At 41.6% G+C, this 20,943-nt stretch overlaps 1 protein-coding gene across 19 annotated transcripts in view; it reads right to left on the bottom strand.

The window, feature by feature from the left end:
• DCAF8 (DDB1 and CUL4 associated factor 8) overlaps positions 1-20,943 on the bottom strand; it is a 47,772-nt gene that overhangs the window by 23,611 nt on the left and 3,218 nt on the right. For 13 of the 19 annotated variants that reach the window (XR_008672067.2, XR_008672070.2, XM_055363646.2 and 10 more), the window contains 2 exons: positions 4,648-4,722; positions 376-1,049 (listed from right to left, as the gene is read on the bottom strand). Coding sequence is in view for 17 of the 19 variants with exons in the window: in XM_055363646.2 (XP_055219621.1) it covers positions 376-1,049; positions 4,648-4,722 (749 nt within the window). In the remaining 2 variants the exon portion in view is untranslated. Of the gene's footprint in view, positions 1-375; positions 1,050-4,647; positions 4,723-15,990; positions 16,161-20,943 lie in introns of those variants that run through there. The other 6 variants (XM_055363598.2, XM_063693717.1, XM_055363655.2 and 3 more) reach the window with 3 other exon arrangements.

Below are 20,943 nucleotides of genomic sequence, written 5' to 3'. Positions count from 1 at the left end.
TTACAGATAAACTGAAGACAAAGGTAAAATAACTTGCCCAAGATCACTGAGCTAGTAAGCAGAAGGGCTAGGATTTGAACTCACGCAGTTTGGTTCAAGAGCCTGTGCTTATACTACACTGCCTCCTACCAGCACACATTTAATAAGCTGCATGCACCCTACCTACGAGGCTTCCAACAGTCCACATGCTCAAGGAATCTAGGGTTGCCAAGAGTCTTTCAGTGTATTTAGGTCATTATGGGAGCCAAAGTAGGGCCATGTCCCGATATGTAATTCCTACAATAACTCACTATCAGCTCCCAATCCATGCTGCAGTTCAGATTTCTCTAACTCATGCCTGATTCTCTCAGTTGCTATTATGCTCCCTTGCCTCACCTGGAACACATTACTTTTGTGGCCACTCTCAAAGTCCAGTACTGGCTGCCGCCGTACCCAATCCCACACCACCACCTTCAGGTCATCGCTGCCACTGGCCAGCCAGGTGCCGCGCTGGTTAAAGTGCAGGGTATTGACACAACCAGTATGGCCCTCAAGCCCATGCTGCAGGCGGAAACGCTGCACAAAGACTCTTGCCCCACAGGCCTCATAGACAAAGCGGGCACTTGAACCCAGCTCCCGCTCCCGAAGGGCAGGGAGGGCTTGCCAGCGAGGTCGGGGTAGAGCTGATGTTTCTGAGGACACCCAGTCCTCTAGGGCCCGCTCATCATCTGATGAGTCCTGGTCACGGTTAGCCCGCTTGCGCTGTACACGGCGCCGAGGCTGCTCTTCTTCCTCCTCTTCTTCCTCCTCTTCCTCTTCCTCTGAGCGGTCATGGACTCGATTTTCATCATTAATGGAGTAATGACCAGTGTCCTCCATGCTGTCAGAGTCCTTATCTTCACCTGAGCTCTCTGTGTCTGTGCCTCGACTTTCTGTGCTGGTGCGGTTGGGGCCACCATCATCCCCAGTCAAGCTCAAACTCAGGTCTGAGGCCTCCACTTCAATGCCTGAGGATGTCTCCCTCCCCTCTTCAGCTCCAGACATCTCCTCTGGACTGCTAGACAGGCTTCCTGCATGTTAGTGAGGAATGAGTAGAGGAGAGGGAAAAATAAGAAAACAGGATAGTGATCAGAAGGACTTCCCATCTTAGTCTAAGAAATCTTCACATCAAAAGACCAAAAAATGAACTTTGGTCGAAGTGTTTTCATTACAAATAATTACAGAGAGTACCCTCTGAGGGGAAATCTTGTAAAGGACAAGAAATTGAAAAGATTAAGATCAAATCCACACAAATAAAATACTTCAACAAAAGCAAAGAATCTCAGGACAATCTAAGATTATATTAAGTTCTCAAGAGGCAAAACATTGGCATATTGTATAAAAGTGTGCCTGATACATCTACCACTGGCTCTGTTGCATTGGATGGGCATTTATTAAGTTACAGCAAATAATTAAACAGAATATAAAAAGAAGAGCCAACTCCAGCAAGAGCTAGCATAGCCATCTTCTTAGCGAAAGACGGAAACCAGCTGATAGAAATCACTCTTGACTTATGGATGTGGTGTTGCACCATTTCCTACTTTAAGAAAGTATCAGGCCAGGCACGGTGGCTCACGCCTGTAATCCCAGCACTTTGGGAGGCCGAGGCACGTGGATCACGAGGTTAGGAGATCGAGACCATCCTGGCTAACATGGTGAAACCCCGTCTCTACTAAAAATACAAAAAAATTAGCCGGGCGCCTGTAGTCCCAGCTACTCAGGAGGATGAGGCAGTAGAATGGCATGAACCCGGGAGGCAGAGCTTGCAGTGAGCCAAATTCACACCACTGCACTCTAGCCTGGGCGACAAAGCGAGACTCCATCTCAAAAAAAAGAAAGTACCACTACACCTTCTGTCACCTAAATCCTAAGCTTCTTCCCCCCCTAAGTTTCTAAAATTCACTAAGAAAGCAAGCTGAAGGGGTAAGTGGGAATTGTGATCATTTGAGTGGGTTCTTGCTCACCTTTTGCTAGTAAATACATTTTGACTTACTTCCATTAGTTTGAATTTTTTAATATAATTCTTAGTCACACATTTTTAGTCTCTCTATTGAGAAAGTTTTATTAGGAAGCATATATAAAATTGATAAAAAGCTGGGCTACTATAGTGGTGCCTAAGACGAAAGTTCAGTATATTCTAGGTCGGCTATGCTGATAGTTAAATAACTAGGTCACTTTTATCGATCTTATCTCCTATAACTACATACTGCATTCTCTTATCTCACAACAGTCAAGTCAATTCCAATGAGAACTTGAGGAATGTTCTAGAGCCAATACAACCACAACTTCCAACCTAAGTCAAGGTGTGAAGAAAAAAGGGGAGAATAAAGATTTTAAATGCTGCTCATGGGCCTCCTTTCCTCAGATGGCTATAAATTTTATCCGCCAGAAGTAAAAGCTGTCAGGAAAGGCAGACCATCCAGTATGAGCTATTCAACTCCAATACCATACTGATGTTTAAGGATTCAAAGGTGGAGCACCTTATTGCCTAGTCATGTGGATTAGAGCAGTAATTTGTGAAGATCTCTGAAGCAATGTACTCTTAGGCAAAACCCAATACTGAAAAAAGATCAACAATACAAGTGCTTTGATTCAAGCAGTAACAGAAGCCCAGAAGACATAAACAGTTCTTGCAGGCCGGGCGCGGTGGCTAACACCTGTAATCCCAGCGCTTTGGGAGGCCAAGGCGGGTGGATCACCTAAGGTCAGGAGTTCAAGACCAGCCCGGCTAACATGGTGAAACCCCCATTTCTACTAGAAATACAAAAATTAGCCGGGCATGGTGGCATGTGCCTGTAATCCCAGCTACTTGGGAGGCTGAGGCAGAAGAATCGCTTGAACCTGGGAGGTGGAGGTTGCAGTGAGCCGAGATTGTGCCACTGTACTCCAGTTTGGGTAACAAGAGCAAAACTCTGTCTCAAAAAAAAAAAAAAAAGCCTCAACTAAGAGCACAGTATAAAACTGGGCTAGGGGCTGGAAGAAAAAGTTACGAAGTACAGAAATTTGAACCCAAGAACCACATTTGCTGAGCCTGTTATATATGCTACGAAAGTTTAGCAGTTACAGTTTTTTGAAATGCAGCTGGGCTTGAGCTTGGGAGTGGTGAGCAGGGACTGAAACACCAACCTAACAGGTCTGTAGAAAAGAAAAAATAAAACACCAAAACATCTAGTGTTTATTGTTAAAATGATGAATAACAAATATAGACAATTTTGGAGGCCTTACCACATTAACATAAGGGCCAGAGGGTATCACAAGCTCATCAAGAAGTCCCCAACAGTAAATCACCAAGATCTAGAGTAGGGGTTTGCAAATTTTTTCTGTAAAGGGCCAGATAGTAAAAACTTTAGGCTTTGCAGACCATATGGAGCTCCACCACAACTACTCAACTCCAGTATGTAGAACAAAAGCAACTCATAGACACTACATAAACGAACAGGCATGACTGTATTCCAATAAAACTTTACAAAAACAAGTGGCAGGCTGGATTTGGCTTGCAATTTATAGTTTGCCAATCCTTGACCTAGCTAATGGTCAAGCTCCAAATCAATAGTATACTTTAACTCCTCTAGAACCCTGTACCTTTCAACTAAACCCAGTGAAAAATATGAACCACTTTCCTTTACAAAAGATGAATGAATGGCAGTGATAAGAACATATGGAGCAATAAAAAAGCATGTTGAAAATCTCACTTATCCTTCCTCCAATCACATCAACTAGAATTTAGCCTGTTATCCTGACCTTCAAGGTGCTAAGGAATGCTGGACTCTGTGCTGCCCAACGATATCCATTTAAAGGCGGCTTCTCTAATTTAAAAGTTGGCTCAGAGGTGAAGAGCTGGTTAAATAACCCAGGTGGTAGTTATACTCTATTAGAATTTTTATATTCTGCCTTCAAATCTGCCCTAAAGCCAGTGATTTGACACTTGGCAGCACTGGTCCTGAAAAGAAGGAGGAGGGAAAGGAAGGAAGGAAGGAAATAAATGGAAAGAAGGGAGGGGAAGTAAGGAAAGGAAATAAGGAGGGGAAAGATGTCCCACTCCTAGTTGGGTTGTAACTTCATCCCTTATGTAATCACCTTTTTTTTTTTTTTAAAAAAAGACGGGGTCTCGCTATGTTGCCCAGGCTGGTCTCAAGCTCCTGGGCTCAAGCGATCTGCCTGTCTCAGCCTCCCAAAGTGCTGAGATTATAGGCATGAGCCACCATGCCCAGCCATGTAATCTCTCTATCAAACTACTACTTACTGTGGAAAGGGACCTCTCAATATAACTGGGAAGCTCATCTTCCCTAAAATTCCCTTGTTCTTACTAGCCATTAGATTTTATTTTTCTCCTTTATTAACAGCATTTCCTAGGTTCTGCCCATCCTTATAGCTTTATATAACTCCAAACCACTTGACCTCTTAGAAGTACAGCTCTGTTATTGATATTTTGAAAATGATCAGATAAAATGAGAAGAAGGAAAAGCACAATATAGTCCAAGGTGTTTCCTGTGTAGTTTCCTAAACTCAGAACAACACAGGAAAGTTTCCCGCTCTCCACTAAAATCCAGGCCTCCACTCTATCTTGCAGGGAGGAGGAGAACCTCAGTTGATAGTAAAAATAGCTTCACCTTCATTTTGGCCCCTTACCATTAGCTAAGTCTGTTCTGCCATCTGTGCTGCTCCCTTTGCTGGACATCTTGAATGATGTTTGCTGTAGCCAGCCTGGGTTTGGGAGAGGAAGAAACCAAAACAATTAGGAAACCACCTGGGAAAGAAGACAATAGGGACAAGGAGATTTAACAATGTACAGGTTTTATCATTTTTATAAAAATGATTTGTGTATGCATGCTTAACAGGTCTTCTCAGCTTGTGAAAAGCACACCAGAAATTTTTTCTTCCCTATGTTTAAAATCCATATAATGACATATTTTTGGGGAGGTCAAGTGCCATCTCTTTACTTCACTCACTGAGTAACTGGCAGTGATTTTTCAGATGTGAAAGTGGGAACTAAAATAAAACCTGGAACAGGAGGCACATATCAAATGACAGGTACTGCAAGCCAAGAGTCTCAACTCAATACATAAAGCTAACTTCAGCATTGCCCCTTAGGCAAGAATCTTCCAATGTAAATAAATGACATATGTATCCTCAAACTCTGTACAACACTTGTTTTCACAACATAAAGAGGTGGGTCAGATTCTGAGTATCATTTTACACACAAATCAACAGAAATCAACCTCTTGGGGGAAGAGACTGAGCTTTCTGTTCACTCAGATGACTAACTTCAAACCTATTATTATTATTTCTTTTTTTTTTTTTTTGAGACAGAGTCTCACTCTGTCGCCCAGGCTGGAGTGCAGTGGCGCTATCTAGGCTCACTGCAAGCTCTGCCTCCCGGGTTCACACCATTCTCCTGCCTCAGCCTCCCAAGTAGCTGGGACTACAGGCGCCTGCCACCATGCCCGGCTTTCTGTATTTTTAGTAGAGATGGGGTATCACTGTGTTAGCCAGGATGGTCTCGATCTCCTGAGTGATCCGCCCGCCTCGGCCTCCCAGAGTGCTGGGATTACAGGCATGAGCCACCACGCCCAGCCCAACTAACTTCAAACTTATTAAAGGCACAGATACTAAGGATTATAGAGCTGAAACTAGAAATCAGGAGCACCCTATCCCTAGGAAAGAAGCTTAAGTTGTTTTGTTTCCCTTAGGACTAACAGTCAGAGTCTCTAAGCACAAAGACAAAGGTGGGGAAGAAAAAGGCAACATTTCCATTAAACCATCTCATCCCATTTCATATAATGGCAAACACTGTTTCACCTAACAGCACCAGCTTTCACCAGACTCATCTTTCCTTAACAAGGAATCAGGGTATCTAACTCACTTCCTTTTATGCCACCATAAAACATTCATATTTTTTTCAGAGCCTCACTGCCACCTCCAGTAAATTCCAAAGAGCAAAGAATAATATTATTCAGACCAGAATTTTGTTAAGCCCTTTCAGTGACTTGGACAAAAGGCACTAGTAAAAGACAAAGTATAATTATGACCCCAGTCCTTGTACCCAGGCACACTGGCCTCTAATCTTTCAACAGCCCTTTCATTCCCATGACAATTATTCCAGAAGCAGCCTCATCCTTATCTTTTCCTCCGCTACCCTCTATAGAAATCTAAGCTGCTTCATTAAAAGTATCCTCTGTCAAGAGGCAGTAGCCCAAAGATTGTTCATAATAGGCCAAGGTGGGAATAGAAATACTGCAAGACTGGGGCTGAAGCTGACTGAACTTCAGGAAGGGACACCTGGAAGGGTGATGATGAAAGACAATGGCAACAAAAAACAGATATGTGAAGCAACATGAAGAAAAATAGTGAGAAGCTGTTTGCAATGCATTTTGTTTTCCTCCTTTTTGAGGTAGACAGTTTTGTATAGCATTCCTCACACAGCACTTGTTTTTCCCTCTCAACAGTCCTTGTTTATATTCTTTAGAATAGGAGCCTATCTTTTCCATCTAGAGTTTAAAATTATATTAATTCCTATCAAGTGGCGAAAATGTACTACTTTGTTAAGATTAATCCCAGCACTTTGGGAGGCCGAGGAGGGCAGATCACCTGAGGTCAGGAGTTCGAGACCAGCCTGAGCAACATGGAGAAACCCTGTCTCTACTAAAAATACAAAATTAGCTGGGCATGGTGGCACATGCCTGTAATCCCAGCTACTAGGGAGGGTGAGGCAGGAGAATTGCTTGAACCTGGGAGGCGAAGGTTGTGGTGAGCCGAGATCGCGCCATTGCACTCCATCCAGCCTGGGCAACAAGAGCGAAACTCCGTCTCAAAAAAAAAAATTAAAAAAAACTTAAAAACTAAGGTAATAAGCAGACCAGTGTAACATGAAGAACAGATCTGATGTTTTCCCACCTCCATAATCAAAACTCTTTACCATACGTTTCACCCCACTATTATCCACTCCCAGAGAATTCAAAAGCAGCTCCAGAGAACCTCTCTCAAAACCAAGCATCAACTCCTACAGGAGCCCAGACTGCCTCAACTTTTGACTCATAATTGCTCTAGAAAATACATGTGCACAGATGATAAAGGTAAGTAGAATTAAATGTCAAAATTTCTGCAGAAGGATACTCTAGAGCAGTGGTCTCCAAATTTTGATTATGAACCTATATGAGTGAAAACTTTGAGCAGGAACCTGATGCTCACAGGTGTGGCATGCACCTGTAATCACAGCTACTCAGAAGGCTGAGAAAGGACTGCTTGAGCTCAGGAATTCAACACCAGCCTGGGCAGAACTGTGAGACCCTTGTCTCTATAAATCAGTCAAGGAGGCAGAGATGCTGTGCCCTAGGTGTCAAGTATAGGAGCCACTGAAAAATCTTTTCCAGCCAGGCACGGCAGCTCATGCCTATAATCCCAGCACATTGGGAGGCCGAGGCAGGAGTTGGAGACCAGCCTGGGCAACATAAGAAGACCCCCGTCACTACAGAAAAGAAAAAAATCAGTCAGGCATATGCCTGTAGTCCCAGCTACTTGGGGTAGGGCTGAGGTGGAAGGATCACATGAGCCATAGAAGTTGAGGCTGCAGTGAGCTGTGATTATACCACTTCTCTCCAGCCAGGACGACAGAGCAAGACACAGTCTCCAAAAAAATAAAAAATAAAAAATCTGTTCCATCACCAAAGAATACAGTCTTAACTTTATAAACTGAGGTCTGCCGAGAACATATTTGATTCAAATCCAAACTATCTTCTTCACTTTTCACTGTATTTCCAACAAATCCACTATTTTTACTTTGATCAACTTTCATGTAAAATCTAGTCCAAAGCTAATCTTGCTGAGGTTGGAAAAGCTGATGAGCTCACTGTCCCAGGTAGTTGGAGGAGTTTAATTAGATTAGCTCCACTGTTCCTACTCTAAAAATAACCATAACCCCTGCCAAACTGAAGGTTAAAGAGTAACCCACTGGAGGGTGAGGAAAAAAGACCCAGGTGCCATTTTAATTTCACTAAGAAATTCCAGTGACCTAGATTTTTCTTGTCTTAATAAGAATAAAGCCTTAAATTTTTAACCAATTACATGACAAAATATTAACTAAAAACCAGGCAGAAAGACTTCACTACGCTGGATAAGAGTACTCTGTAAAAGAGATACCAAGTGTCTCTTGTTTAAAACTACTGGGGCTGCTCTTTTCCTCTAATATGATGAAAGATCTGCATAAGAGACTACGTATCCCTTGTCCGGTGTATCCTCTTACCCAAAATGCTTGGGGCCAGAAGTGTTTCAAATTTTTAAATATTTGCAATATACCAGTTGAGCATCTCAAATCAGAAAATTCAAAATCCAAAATGCTCCAACGAGTATTTCCTTTGAGCATCAAGTTGGCATTCGAAAAGTTTCAGATTTCAAAGCATTTTAGATTTCAGATTTTTTAATTTGGGATGCTCAACTTGTACCAGAATAACTGAACATTCAACTGCCAAAAGAAAAAAACTAAAGAACCTCAATCCATACATTGTACAATATACAAAAGCTAACTCAAAATGAATCACAGACTTAAATATAACTTAAAATAACACAAGTTCCAGAAGAAAACAAAGAAAATAACCTCTGTGACCTTGGGTTAGACAACAGTTTCTTAGGATAGGACACATAAAGCACATACAAAAAAATTAATCAGTTGGATTTATCAAAATTAATAAATTCTGATAAATCTGAGCGGTGGTTCAGGCCTGTAATCCCAGCACTTTGGGAGGCCAAGGCGGGTGGATCACCTGAGGTCAGGAGTTCAAGATCAGCCTGGCCAACATGGTGAAACCCCGTCTCTACTAAAAATACAAAAATTAGCCGGGCGTGGTGGCACATGCCCGTAGTCCCTGCTACTGGGGAAGCTGAGACAAGAGAATCGCTTGAACCCAGGAGGTGGAGGTTGCAGTGAGCCAAGATAGTACCATTGCACTCCAGCCTGAGCGACAAAGAGAGACTCCATCTAGAAAAAAAAAAAAATTAAAATACCTCCAAGAGATACTGTTACAACAATGCAAAGACAAGCTACAGACTGGAAGAAAGTATCTATGAAACACGTATTTGATCAAGGACAGTAACCAGAATATCCTTTAAAACTGTCGCAACAGGCTGGGGCTGGGCGTGGAGGCTCACGCCTGTAATCCCATCACTTTGGGAGGCCGAGGTGGGCAGATCACGAGGTCAGGAGATCGGGACCATCTTGGCCAACATAGTGAAACCCCGTCTTTACTAAAATACAAAAAAATTAGGCAGGCGTGATGGCGCGTGCCTGTAATCCCAGCTATTTAGGGAGGAGGAGGTTGCAGTGAGCTGCGATTGCGCCACTGCACTCCAGCCTGGTGACAGAGCAAGACTCCATCTCAAAAAAAGAAAAAAAAAAACTGTCACAACTAAATAATTATCACGAGCTGGATGTGGTGGCTCACACCTGTAATCCCAATACTTTGGAAGACTGAGGTGGGAGGATCACTTAAGTCTAGGAGTTCAAGGCTGCAGTGAGCTATGATCCTGCTACTCACTGCACTCCAGTCTACGCAACAGAGTGACACCATCTCAAAAAAAAAAAGAGAGCGGGTGTGGTGCCTCACACCTGTAATCCCAGCACTTTGGGAGGCTGAGGCGGGCAGATCACCTGAGGTCAGGAATTCGAGGCTGGCCTGACCAACGTGGTAAAACCCCATCTCTATTAAAATACAAAATTAGCTGGGGGTGGTGGCACATGCCTGTAGTCCCAGCTACTGGAGAGGCTGAGACAGGAGAATCGCTTGAACCTAGAAGGCAGAGGTTGCAAGTGAGCTGAGATCGCACCACTGCACTCCAGCCTGGGCAACAGAGGAGACTCTATCTCAAAAACAAACAAAAAAAAGTACTGTAAATAATAATCCCTTGAAAAGATCCTCAACATTATTAATAATTAGGAAAATATAAATTAAAACCACAATGAGAATCCACTAAACACTTATTTGAATGGTCAAAAATTGCTTAAATAACAAAAATTTACTTTATTAAGTACTAACGAGAAGTAGAGCAACTACAACTCATATACACTGTTACTAGAAATGCAAAACAGTACAGTTACTTTGAAAAAAGCAATTTGGCAGTTTCTTATGAAGTTAAATATACACTTATCATACAACTCAGGAATCCCACTTCAGCTTCAGGAATTTATACAAGAAAAAAGAGGCTCAGACCTGTTATCCCAGCAATTTGGGAGGCTGAGGCAGGAGGACTGCTTGAGCCCAGGAATTAAAGACCAGCCTGAGTAACACAGCAATACTCCATCTTTAAAAATAAATAAATAAAATAAATAAGAAGGAAAATGTATGTCCACAAAATTAAAAATACCCTGTAGGTGAATGTTTTAATAGTTTTACTTAAATTCATCAAAAAACTGGAAACAAATGTTCTTCAGCTGGGTCATGGATAAACAAATTGTGGTAGGTCCACACAATGGGATACTACTGAGTAATAAAAAGGAATGAACTACTGATACAAGCAACAACATGGATAGATCTCAAGTATGTTATGGTAAGTGCAATAATTCAGACTCAAACAGCTATACAATATATGATTCCACTTATAGTACTTTCTGGAAAAGATAAAACTATAGGAATAGAGGGATCAGGGATTGCCAGGGCTTGGGGGTAGGGGAATGAAACTGACTACAAAAGGGCATGAGAAAACTTTTTGGAATGATGGAAATGTTCCATGCGCCAATCACGGTGGTGTTACATAACTATGCCTTTGTCAGAATTAAAAGAATAGGCCAACTCAAAAAAGGATAAATTTTACTGTATATAAATTATACCTTAATAAACGTGGCCTAAAAAGAGCGAATGCAGGCCGGCGCGGTGGCTCATGCCTGTAATCCCAACACTTTGGGAGGCCAAGGCGGGCAGATCACCTGAGGTCAGGAGTTCAAGACCAGCCTGACCAACATGGAGAAACCCCATCCCTATTAAAAGTACAAAAAAATTAGCCGGGCGTGGTAGTGCATGCCTGTAATCCCAGCTACTTGGGAGGCTGAGGCAGGAGAATTGCCTGAACCTGGAAGGCGGAGGTTGCAGTGAGCCGAGATCGCGCCATTGCACTCCAGCCTGGGCAACAAGAGCGAAACTGTCTCAAAAAAAAAAAAAAAGAGAGAGGATGAGAGAAGAGTGATGGGGGAAAATCATGCAAATTGTTAAATGACATAATACCATTAAAAACACTAAATTCTCAAGGCTGTGATTAATAGAAGTTGACAAAAATGGTCAATATATCATAGCAAATGAGAGCATAATGTCCAGACTTCTCAATTGAAAACGAAAGTGCTGAAAGGATTTTTGCTGCAATCAAGACTGCCTGTGTGATTTATCAGCGACCACATTAATGGCAAGATGAATCCTAAATACATAAAAAGTCTACAACCCTATTGTCTTGGTGATAACTAAGAATAGCAGAAATTTAAGTAGCTCAAAGTTGTTCTTGTGGTTGTACTATTAATTTGTATGTTTATGCTCTTTATTTTTTTTAAATTTCTCTGAATTTCATTTTAAATCCTCTGGTGTCTAGGGTCTATGAACACTGGTCTGACAGCTACCTTACCTTGAGCCCGATCGAAACATCAACATGTAAATATTATTATTGTCCTTGATCCCTTTACTAAGACCTGAATTCGGTCTGTCAAATCTCATGGTTTATATAATCCCAGCATTCTCTCAAACCAGTGCCTGCCTCATTCTGCTACTCAAGTGCCCAACTCTCCTACATAAACACCCATATTTAAATGAGACAAGGTTTTAGAATTTCCTCTGAAAGAAGAAGGTGATAAGAAAATACTTCAATTATTATTAAGACAGAGAGCCACACAGTCCCAAGTTTCTCTTGGGAGGACAGATGTCCCATACCACTCATAAATGAGCAGCTGTTCAGGGTTGATCTCCATCCAAAGTACAAATTTGCTTTTCTAGGTCCCACAGTCCATCTGGTATCAACTAGTTCTACTTTCTCCACCTCCAATTTTTGTTTCCAAGATGAAATGGCTCATTTTAAGTTTATTTTACTTTTCTTAATATTTCTCCTTCACAAGAAACACTTACTTCTCCAAGCCTACTTGCCTTCCACACTCTAATAGCATAGTGGTTTTGCAGATGTTCTTTTTTTTTAAGACAGGGTCTTGCTGTTGTCGAGGCTGGAATTCAGTAATGTGATCTCAGCTCACTGCAGCCTCGATCTCCCAGGCTCAAGTGATGCTCCCACCTCAGCCCCTCCAGTAGCTGGGACTACAGGTGCATACTGCCACACTCAGCTAAATTTTTTGTAGAGACGGTGGTGGGGAACATGTTGCCCAGGCTGGTCTCGAACTCCTGGACTCAAGTGATCCACCTTCCTTGGCCTCCCAAAATGCTTGAGATTACAGGCACGAGCCACTGCACCTGGCCGTATAGTGTTTACTAATCAGAGAACCTCAGGCACTGAAACTCAAAGGATGACCCCAAAGAGGCTGAAACTCATTACATAAAGCATGTTTATGGTAGGTAGGACTTTAGTTCTGGGCTATTTTCTATTAAGTACTTGGAGGGGTTGAACATATGACACTGTCTCCTCTGGTAGGCTGGACAGATGAGCAGAAAGAAACTGAATGTTTCTGTAACAGAAAAATTAATCTCTATTCCTACTGTGCTGAAGATCTGACAGTACAAACAACCCAACTGCAGAGAGGCTCTAGCAGGTAGACTGTAGCTGGAAGTCTAGGCTACTCATTTTTATACAAATCACAAGCCTCTGGCACCACCCAGTGGCCTATCTGTAAGCAAACATGCTGTTACACAACAGCATTGGTACCAGGCAATATAGAAGCTACAAATATACACAAGGCAGTCACAATCCCCTTTGTAGCCAATTAATCCATTAGGAAAAACGAGTGATACAAGAGATAAAAGTATCAATACCATTTTTTAAAAAGATAAATAGAATGCTGTTGTGGTTGAACAGACGAAAAGATTATATTTAGTTTCAGGGAAAAACGAAATGCTTCCATGGAAAATTAGCTTTTAAGATGGGCTTTAAAAGACAGGCAGGATTTCAACGGGTAGAGTTGAGAAAGACATTCCACAGGACCAGAGCAAGAAAAGATATGGAGGTTAAAAACCTGACATGGTCAAGAAACATATATGGGTAGTCTACTTTGGCTAGATGGTAAGGTATAGTTGATTAGTTAAGAAGTATAATAAAAGCTTTGTTGTTGGGGGGCAGGCGGTCAGGCATCAGAGAAATTATTTTGTCAAAGATAATAAGATGGACTGAAATGAAGGAAAAGGAAAGAGAAACAAGTTTAAAAGCTATTATAGTTGCCAAGATAAGAAGTAATGAGGGGCTGTCTTGGGTTGATGGCAAAAGGAATTAAAAAGGGATCAACATGAGAATCGTTGTAAAGGTAGATAATGTTTAGCTCAATAAGCAGTTACAAAGCTGAGTTAAGAAGGACAAGTTCTTAGCCTGGCGCCCAGAGAAAATCAAGTGACACAAATGAGAAGCTGGCAGGTGGGATGAGAAATTATTCTGAATAAATTTAAAATCCAAGCCGACATGTTAGGAAGGTAGTGACGAACAAATTTAAGTTTGGAACTTAAATAAAGTAAGGCCAGAGATACAGACTTGTGAATTACCTGTACAGAGAAACTTCAAAATCAAACACCTTGTAAATCATATCTCACTAAAACAAACAATTAGTTACCTAAGAAGGCTCTGGGAGAGGATGTTCAAGGGAAGAATCTTGAGGAATACCTACCCTTAGAGAAGAGAAAGGAGAGCAGAGAGAAAAATTGAGAAGAACGAATAATCAAAATTAAACCTCTGGAAGTCAAGAATAAAAAGGTTTCAAGGTGAGGATAGGCTGGGCGCAGTGACTCATGCCTGTAATCCCAGCACTTTGGGAGGCTGAGGCTGGAGGATCGCTTGAGCCCAGGAATTTGAGACCAACCTGGGCAACATCAGGAGACCCTGTCTCTAGAAAAAAATTAAAAATTAGGCCGCGCACAGTGGCTGACGTCTAAGCGACGCTGGTAATCCCAGCACTTTGGGAGGCTGAGGCGGGTGGATCACCTGAGGTCAGGAGTTTGAGATAAGCCTGGCCAACATGGTGAAACCCTGTCTCTACTAAAAATATAAAAATTAGCCACACTTGGTGGCATACGCCTGTGATTCCAGCTACTCGGGAGGCTGAGGCAGGAGAATCACTTGAACCTGGCAGGCAAAGGTTGCAGTGAGCCGAGATTGCACCATTGCACTCCAGCCTGTGCGACAGGGTGAGACTCCATCTCAAAAAAAAAAAAAAAAAAAAAAGCAGGGTGTGGTGGTGTACACCTGTAGTCCCAGCTACTTGGGAGGCTGAAGTGGGAGGATCACTGGAGTCCCAGAGGTCGAGATTGCAGTGAACTGTGATGGGGTCACTGCACTCCAGCCTGGGTGACAGAGCAAGTCCCTGTCTCAGAAAAACAAACAAAAAAACCAAGAAGGTAAGGAGGATAGTCCATGCTTCCAAAAAAATACAGAGAACAGTATACTGTCAAAAGGCTGTAAGAGTCAGAACAGCTTTTCCCCTGGAATTATCTCAGAGATTGAATGGAATGCTGATTTTCTCTCCAGTAAAGAATCATAAAACACTAGGATTCAGCTATCTCTTAAGTCTATAAAAATTATTTCCTGGGATGGGTGCGGTGGCTCATGCCTGTAATCCCAACACTTTGGGAGGCCGAGGCAGGCGGATCATGAGGTCAGGAGTTTGAGACCAGCCTGGCCAACATGGTGAAGCTCCGTCTCTACTAAAAATACAAAAATAAGCTAGGTGTGGTGGTGCATGCCTGTAATCCCAGCTACTGGGGAGACTGAGGCAGAAGAATCGCATGAAACTGGAAGGCACAGATTGCAATGAGCCAAGATTGTGCCACTGCACTCCAACCTGGGCCAAAGAACGAAACTCTGTCTCAAAAAAAAAAAAAAAAAATTGTTTTCTTAAAAACTCATTAGCTTACCAATATAGCATAACTATGTCTAAACAATAAAAAAAAGTTTTTATTCCTACTGTCATTTGAATAATTTATATACATATGTTTATAAGAAATATTTAATTCTACCTTTCAGCTTCATCTCTTGGCTTTGAAAAGCCCTGGTTTTTTTTTTTTGGCCAGGTACCATGGCTCATGCCTGCAATCCCCACACTTTAGGAGGCCAGGCCGGGTGGATCACGAGGTCAAGAGATCAAGACCATCTTGGCCAACATGGTAAAACCCCGTTTCTACTAAAAATACAAAAATTAGCTGGGCATGGTGGCATGCGCCTGTAGTCTTAGCTACTCGGAGGCTGAGGCAGGAGGACTGCTTGAACCCGAGACGGGAAGGTTTCAGTGAGCCAAGATCACACCACTGCACTACAGCCTGGCGACAAAGCAAGACTCCATCTAAAAAAAAAGAAAAAAGAAAAGTCCTATTTTTAAAGACAGCATGTGTTATGAAAGAAAGAAAAGGGCTTTGGTGACAAACAGACCTGGGTTTGAATTCTACCTCTACCACCTGCTTTTGAGTTTTTCTTTTGTAAAATGGGATAATATTACCACCCTGCAGGAATTTAGAGGATTAAAAATAATGTATGCTAAGAGCCTGTTTGTACATAGTAGCCATTTATATTATTTTTCTAGTTTCCCATCTCTATACCAGACTACATTTCCTAGAAAATCCTGGACCTCTTTACCACTCAGCAATGATTCTCCAAACATCATATATAATATAGGACACAGTCCCAAGTCTATGAAATCTGCTTACCCTTTCTCTCTGGCGTTTTAAAGAATTCAGAGAGCTCCGTTAATATCTTCTTTCAAGTATTCATGTTCTACGAACTGCAGTAAGGCAATCTACCCAGGAACCCACAATATAAGCCTCCCTAAGTTTTTCTCCCTCTTTTAATTTTTAAAATAGATTTTTTTACCATTATTATCGTAGAGACGGAGTCTCACTATTTTGCCGAGTGGTCTCAAACTCCTGAGCTCAAGTAATCCTCCTACCTTGGCCTCCCGAAGTGCTGGGATTATAGGTATGAACCACCACACCTGGCCTCTTCTCCCTCTTGAAGGTTCTGAGGATACCCAAGATGGAAGACTGCAAAGCAATCACCATGGATAATGATGAGGATTCAAACTATGAATAAGGAACTTTGTTCCTTCTTTGAATTAATGCCTTCTCTCCCTATTGGTAACATAAAATGCCCAGTGTTTACAGTTTACTGGCTTTAATTATTATTTTTTTATTTTTATTTTTTTGAGACAGGGTCTCACTCTGTCACCCAGGCTGGAGTACAGTGGTGTGATATTGGGTCACTGCAACCTCTGCCTTCTGGGTTCAAGCAATTCTCCCACCTCAGCCTCCCAAGTAGCTGGGACTACAGGTGCATGCCACTGCAGCTGGCTAATTTTTGTATTTTTAATAGAGACAGGGTTTTGCTATGTTGGCCAGGCTGATCTCAAACTCCTGACCACAGGTGATCCACCCGTCTCAGCCTCCCAAAATGCTGGGATTACAGATGTAAGCCACCGTGCATGGCCTCTGGCTTTAATTCTAATAACAGTATTTCAGACTATGTCAGGAATGCACTCTAACCCTTAAGTGTTAATTTCCAGCAGCAGAACTAAGCAACCTTTTCTTTTTTTTTTTTTTTTTTTTTTTAAGAGACAAGGTCTTGCTATGTTGCCAGCCTGAAACTCCTGGGCTCAAGCAGTCCTCCCAACTCAGCACCCCCGAGTAGTTGGGATTACAGGTACATGCCACTGCACCTGGCTAAGAGAACTTTCTATAAAAACATCCAGGACCATTTATCTCAGTTTAACTAATTCCTAGGGAAATCTACTTTTCATTTTGTTTCCATCTCAATTTACGTTTACATCAGAAGTCTGTTGCCATTAACAGTTTTTGCCATTTATATTTCAAATTTTTCTTAAACTGGAGAGGATTTAAGATGAAAAAATGATGCTCCCAAGGTACAACTTACAATAAAGCATTAAAGAGAGGCTTAAAACCTCAAGAAGTGCCTTCCTACAGGTTAGGTTAGAAGAAAGGGTCTAATGTTGGATCCTAAGTAAGGTTAACAAAACATACCTGGTAATGTGGCAATCATTAAAGTACACCAGAGGAATACAGTCACTTGACTACCATTAGAGGTAAACCCTATAGTAGCTTTCCAGATGGCTAAGAAAAAGCCAGGAAGAAAAAAAAAATGGCACGTGAGGCAAATATGTATGCTTCACTTTAGAACTTGGCCAGACTTCCTTAAACAGTAACTTCAGAGGATAAACAGCAAATATCTAAAATGTTTGCATTGACCCAATCCACTAGACATACTATTAATACATTTCATTAATAAGACTGCATCTTTGTCATATTAATTACTCCCCAATGCCCTATTGGCAACCTCAAGGCAGCCTCCGTTCATTAATTTATCTGTATCATAACACATTCCTGGGGTTAGATGGTACTTGAGAAATGTGGCTTCTGGCCCAGGAACTATGTCCTACAGAGGTAGAGATAAAAAAAACTGCTGCAAAGAAGTGACTAATTCATAAAATTCATCACTCACTAATTTTTGAAAAGCTTTCAAAGACTTTCTACTCACTCCAAGAGCAGAATGACTAAATCAATAAAGAGCAAGTAGCCTCCTTTTCTGACTGATTTTAACAGCAATGACGTTTCTTGGGTACATTTGCAAAAATAAAAGATGAAGTTTTTAATATTACTATAAAGCTAATCTAAAACTCACTAGCTTTTGGCTCTAAAATGAAAATATACAAAGTCACTACCCCATGCCTATTGCTGATTCAATTAATTCAGTTGCCTGTGTTCCAAATAGGTGAGGGTAAACAGTAGATTATCTTAGCTCACTGATAATCTGCTTTTTTTAAAAAAAAAAGCTAATTCAATCTCAGAGACTTAAAAACTAACTCTAACACCAATGTTATGCAATAAAAAGTCTGGTTTGGATACCGTTATTTCTCTTTTATAATCTGGATATTTCCTAGACATGTTTAGAATAAACTTTTATACAGCAGAAATAATGGAGTAATGAATCTATCTACTGAAAGCATTTTAATAGTCACTTTATGATTTTAAAAGTCTATTACTCCCCTGATAGAATACAAGACTTAGAGCACGAAACTCAAGATCCCAGTCTTTCACAACAGGGTGCGCTTCTATACAATGTCTCCTACTAGAATCTGTTTGCTTTTAAAATGCCAGTATTGTTTTAAACTGGCAACAAAGAGGCTGCTTTCTTTCAGCTCTCTGTAGACAAGCTTCTGTCTTAGGTTGGTCCTACTCCACACTAAGGACCATGGCACTGGAACTGATTCTTTTTTTTGAGACTAGGTCTCTCGCTCTGTTGCCCATACTAAACTGCAGAGGCGCAATCTCAGCGCACTGCAGTGATCACTGCGCAATCTCAGCTATACCTCCTGGACTCAAACAATCCTCCCACCTCAACCTCCCAAGGAGATGGGACTGCAAGTACTTGCCCCATGCTTGGCTTTTTTTTTTTTAAACTTTTTGTAGAGACAAGGTCTCAATATTACCTAGGCTGGACTTGAACAACTAGGATCAAGTGATCCTCCCACCTTGGCCTCCCAAAAGTGCTGGGATTACAGCCATGAGCCAGCCGCACTCAGCCTGGCAGATTCTTATACATTTAATTGACTGCACTTAGCAGGGTGCAGTGGCTCACGCCTGTAATCCCAGCACTCTGGGAGGCTGAGGCAGGAGGACTGCTTGAGCCCAGGGGTTTGAGACCAGCCTGGGCAATATGGTGAAACCTCATCTTTACAAAAAATACAAAAATTAGCCAGGTACGGTGGCATGCACCTGTAGACCCAGCTACTCGAGAGGCTGAGATGGGAGAATCACCTAAGCCCAAGAGGTCGAGGTTGCAGTGAGCCATGATAGTGCCACTGCACTCTAGGTGACAGAGTGAGATCCTATTTCAAAAATAAATAAATAGACTGCACTTTAAGAGGTTGGTGGTGGGAACTAAAAGGTCACAAGCATTCTTAGCCTCCCACTCTAACCATCCTAGGAAATACTACCTAATAAGATGTCACAATTCTTAAGTAAACACCTAAAACCCTGGAAATATAAAAATATCTTCAAGCTGGGTGCTGCGGCTATGCCTGTAATCCCAGCACTTTGGGAGGCCAAGATGGGAGCATCACTTGAGCCGGGCAAGTAAGACCTCATCTCTTTAAAAAAAAAAAAAAAAAAAAAAAAAAAAAACAACCAAAAATTAGCTAGGTATGGTGATATGCCCCTGCGGTCCCAGCTACTCAGCTGAGGTGGGAAGATCACTTGAGCCCAGGAGTTTGAGACCAGCCTAGGCAACAAAGTGAGACCCTATCTCTACAAAAATAAAAAATAAAAAAAAACTTTAGAAAGATAAAAAGTTTACAGTGTGGTCCACAGACTAGAAATACTGATTTACTATATATAGATGTCACCTGGGGATTCTTACCCAGCACATAAGGAAATAAACAGTCCAAGTTATCCGTCTTTCAAAGTATTTCCTTTTCTCCTCCCATCCTTTCCTTCACCCGACATGGATCTTCAGAGTTCATAAAAACACAAATGATACAAATGCAATCTCAACCCACCTCACCACCACCCTGGAGAATCCTTACCTTACAATGGAGAATTTAGACCCTGGATGATGGTAATGAAAAGTTCATCAAACCTAAAATGGTCACTGGTCTGAATGACACAGCTGCTTTCATTGTGATATTATCAGTACTTAATTTTCATGTGCCCTTGCCAAAAAGATATGAAAGAAAAGCCAACAAAAGGTTTAAAACTCTTCATCTGTGCTGTCATATTATTAAGATGGTCCAGCTGTGGAGCTGAAAAAAGAACTCTTTGGCCAGGCACGGTGGTTCACACCTGTAATCCTAGCACTTTGGGAGGCTGAGGCGGGCAGATCACAAGGTCAGGAGATTGAGACCATCCTGGCCAACATGGTGAAACCCCTCCTCTACTAAAAATACAAAAATTAGCTGGGCATGGTGGTGCATGCCTGTAATCCCAGCTACTCGGGAGGTTGAGGCAGGAGAATCACTTGAACCAGGGAGTCGGAGGTTGCAGTGGGCTGAGATCGCGCCACAGCACCCCAGCCTGGCGACAGAGCAAGACTCCTCAAAAAACAAACAAACAAACAAACAACAACAACAAAAAAACCTCTTCATTCCTAACTCCCCAGCCCTGATTCACTTTAAAAAAAAGAGACCTTTTCCTCATACAGTTCTTTGATAATTTGTTGATGAGGATCACTGTACAGCCCAACAAGAAGGAAAAAATGTATTCCCTTCATGGCAAAAAAGGAAAGTATAAAGAATAGTTGCAGTAGAAGTAAACAACATTGCAGCAGAAAGGGAAAGAATTACAACACAGCCAACTCTGATCAGGTGTGCTAACAGAGAGACCAAGATGAAGGAACCAATGAACAAAAAAATTTACTGATGTTTAAGAATACATTTTGAAATATACACACACCAATATCTAATATTCTCTGTCCTCTGGTTATGAACCCCCACCAAGGGTTTCATGTTCAGAAGACAACTCTAGGTGGGCACTTACAAAGGACACGTCTAAGCTGACCAATTAAAAATCAGTTGGGAAAATTAACCAGAAAAATGTGTTCTAAGGCAAAATGTAAAAGAAGCATAAATTAACGTATAACTTATTCAAAGCTGTATCAATGATGTGCAAAAAAAAAAAACCAAAAAACAACATTTTTTGAGTGTGTACCACGTGTTCTTAGATTACTAAGAGCTTTAAATAGATTCCCTATAATACTAACAATGACCCTGGGAGGTAAGTGGTATTATCACACTTTTAGAGTTGTGAAAATTAAGAG

Source organism: Gorilla gorilla, chromosome 1, assembly GCF_029281585.2.
Source record: "Gorilla gorilla gorilla isolate KB3781 chromosome 1, NHGRI_mGorGor1-v2.1_pri, whole genome shotgun sequence".
Taxonomy (NCBI): domain Eukaryota; kingdom Metazoa; phylum Chordata; class Mammalia; order Primates; family Hominidae; genus Gorilla; species Gorilla gorilla.
Note: the sequence above shows the minus strand (reverse complement) of the source record. Positions and strands in the feature narration are given on the sequence as shown.